General features: G+C 40.9%; 1 protein-coding gene across 1 annotated transcript; it reads left to right on the forward strand.

Moving 5' to 3' along the window:
* Positions 1–406: 406 nt before the first annotated feature.
* On the forward strand, positions 407–3029 carry LOC104952711 (DNA topoisomerase 2-beta-like). The gene is made up of 4 exons (XM_010779576.1): positions 407–424; positions 2209–2319; positions 2669–2774; positions 2878–3029. The coding sequence occupies exons 1-4, from the start codon at positions 407–409 to the stop codon at positions 3027–3029; spliced, it is 387 nt and encodes a 128-aa protein (XP_010777878.1).
* The last annotated feature ends 294 nt before the right edge of the window (positions 3030–3323 follow it).

Consider the following 3323-nt stretch of genomic DNA (forward strand, 5'->3'; position numbering starts at 1 on the left):
GGGTCTCCTGCTCACGCCGTTTCTCACCTGGTTATAATCCTGTTATCTGTGCCTCCCTGCTCAGCCTCTGGCCCTGTCTCCTCCACACTTTGCCCGGCCAATCACACAGGAGCCATCTCAGAGTTAGCCAGAGACTGGAAGAGCCATGCTGAGCGGACATGGTGACTGTCACTTCAAATCAACAACTGAATAGAAAAATGCCATTTCTTTTGTAGTGGAAGCCTTTGGTTAGAAGAAATGAATCATTTCCATGCTGCTTGCAAAATTCTTAAGCGATTTCCAAATAGGGCAAATGCAGCAAACTATCTTTTAAAAAAGGCACCAGGCACGACCACAAACTTTTAGCACCCACTAAGTGCTCACATTAACAGCAAGCAATTTTAAAAAGTGTGAGTTAAGCAAGACGATGACAGACCCTCATGAGGTACAATTAAGGCATTAGTAAGACAGACTAATGGAGACATGTGGGACCTTCTCAACTTTATGAATTTCCCTTTATACATTTAGCTTTTTCTCCTAGCATTGTTTAACACATAAACAGGAGAACATCTGCCCATAAGTTATAAGAGGGTTTTTTCATGTAAATGGACATTTTACCAGCCGTCACAACGTTGGTGGTTTTGTTTCCGCCTTGTGAGTCTGTGTGTGTGTCATGATGGCAAAATGTGTTCTTAGAGACATCTAGTGTCGGGCAAACCAACACCGAAGCAATTTGAGGACAGATGTTTTAATTCACTGTCTTAATTTTATCATAGAGACAGCAATGCAACAACACTTTTTGGATAGTTGGGATCAAGATAAAAGGCAGAGTTGTAGATTTGATTGGGTAGGAAGTAGGGAATTGGTGGCCCCATCAACCTTTGGTGAATGGTCTTTAGTTTCACAGAAGATTTATGGGAAAACAGCAAACCTCTATTGATACTTGTTTAAACTTAAAGTGGACCTATCATGCTATATTTGAATAATATAGTGTAGGACCATACCTATATAAGGCATATTTATACTTTTTATTTTTCAAAATACCAAACAGATCATGCATTTTAGCCATTCCTCATTTCGCTCAATTTAACACTGTCTTTGCATGGGCTGATTCTGTGAGAACAGCACCATCTACAGGCCTGGCATATGTACTACAGCGTCTCCAGCGCTTTCCAACGGCAATGTCCGTGGCTGTCTCCTCCTGATTGGTGGAGTTGGCCCAATAGCCGTAGCGCCACTTCTGTGACGTCATAGAAGTGTTCAAATCTGGATCAGTCTGTATCAGATCCGTTGCAGCCCCTTTTTAAGAGATTTGGGTATGGAGGAAAATAGAGAGGGTTGTGTTTTCTGACACTTGGTGAGTTCCCTGGAACACCGGGGACACATGTTCATGTAGAAAAGACGTACACAAGTGCATTTTGCATGATAGGTCCCCTTTAAGTTGTTTATTTCTACTCCTTTTAATTTCTGCTCACGTGCAATGCCTTGTTTTTTATGCTGCTGCAACGCAAAACATGTCCCAATTCGGGATCTGATCTTATTTCGTCAAAATGTAGTAGAGTGGTGAGATTACAGATTACATGTCTCTGCCATTAATATGTAAATCAAGCAAGAAAGTGGGTTTAGTGTAAATACTGTTCACTTTTATCTGTATCTGGAAAGGAATTTCTAATTTATTTAGAATAATTTTGTGGTTTTTTCAACATTATTTTAGATTTTTCGTCGTACTTTGTTGAAACGCTAACTACATTTTGCGGATCATACTTACTTCATTTTGCTTGAGTTATCTGTCATCAGATAGCTTGCTTTGTCAGTTATTAAGTGTGTTGTAATAGCATGACAAAAGGAAAGTCACTTTGGAGAATCTGGAACTAAAAGAGAAATTAGTTTTATATTCTATTATAAAAATGAACAACGAGTAACTCAAACATTACNATGACATGGCGTTTCATCACGCAGTATCTGCCGGAAGCATCTCCCGCATGAGCAGGCATAAGCTCCGCCCCTCTTTTTAAAAAAGCTTTATACCCCAAATCAGCACTTTTGAAACAGGAAGTGAAATAAAGGGATATGAGGCATGGCTAGAATGGGTGATCTGTTTGGTATTTTGAGCAAAACACTTAAAATAAAAAAAATATTTGTATATATCTGAGACCTATGCTGTTGCCTAAACACAGCACGATAGGTGACCTTTAATAAACAATAAGCATGTTTATTGTCTTTTCCTAGGATCAAGATGGCTCCCACATCAAAGGCCTGCTCATCAACTTCTTCCACCACAACTGGCCGTCTCTGCTCAAACACACCTTCCTGGAGGAGTTCATCACCCCCATCGTCAAGGTAAGACACACCCACAATGCACCTGGGCCACTTCAGGAACCAAAGAGAGAGGTTCAGAGGCTGAGGGCGGGACTAATGGCGTTTGTGTGACACGCTTAAATAAGATCAAATGTAATGAAACGGACGGTTTATTATCACTTGTAGAAGGAAACAGTCTGTGTGATCCAGTTATCAAAAGTGGACACACACACACACACACACACACACACACACACACACACACACACACAGACTCTCTCCCTCTCCCTCTCTCTCTCTCTCTCTCTCTCTCCCTCCCTCTCTCTCCCTCTCCCTCTCGGCGGCCGATCGATCGGAGCATCCCTAATTGTTATTGTCTTTGTGTCTGCAGGTAAACAAGAGCAAGCAGGAGTTTGCCTTCTACAGCATCCCTGAGTTCGACGAGTGGAAGAAAAACACAGAGAACTTTAAAACCTGGCACATAAAGTACTACAAAGGTTTGAGACTCCACTATTTAATATATCTCTATTCACTTTGTGCAGGGACATTTGCATAAAGTCCCGTCCTTTTTACAAATATATATATTTAACTCTGTTCCAGGTTTGGGTACAAGTACAAGCAAAGAGGCAAAGGAGTATTTTGCGGACATGGAGAAACACCGCATCACTTTCAGATACATCGGAGCGGAGGACGACGCTGCCATCACTCTGGTGAGTTTCATGCTAACATTACATCCTGTTTTAACCTGTTAAGTCCGAGAGCCACCTGTACCGGGGGCTGTGTTTTTTTTTTTCACGAAACTGTGTCTCAGGGCTTCTTAACATTTAAAAACCTATTAATGTGTCATACCCACTTAACTGGAAGAAACTCAGCTAACTGACGATACGAACAATTTTTACCGAAACAAAGCACAAGTCTCACAAGAAGCGTCTAAATTAGCCCTGAGCGAAAAAATGCTAACACACTTAGCACAGAATAATAATAATAATCCTTATATTTATTATAGCGCTTTATCAATGACACATTATAGCGCTTTACAAATACAC

This window comes from Notothenia coriiceps, unplaced genomic scaffold, assembly GCF_000735185.1.
Source record: "Notothenia coriiceps isolate Sejong01 unplaced genomic scaffold, NC01 NC01_scaffold00020462, whole genome shotgun sequence".
Lineage (NCBI taxonomy): Eukaryota > Metazoa > Chordata > Actinopteri > Perciformes > Nototheniidae > Notothenia > Notothenia coriiceps.

Bases quoted from the DNA above. Each gene is read 5' to 3' on its own strand.
- LOC104952711 (XM_010779576.1), top strand. The intron at 2,320-2,668 runs GTAAGACACACC...TTGTGTCTGCAG, and splicing joins TCATCACCCCCATCGTCAAG to GTAAACAAGAGCAAGCAGGA. The intron at 2,775-2,877 runs GTTTGAGACTCC...ACTCTGTTCCAG, and splicing joins GCACATAAAGTACTACAAAG to GTTTGGGTACAAGTACAAGC.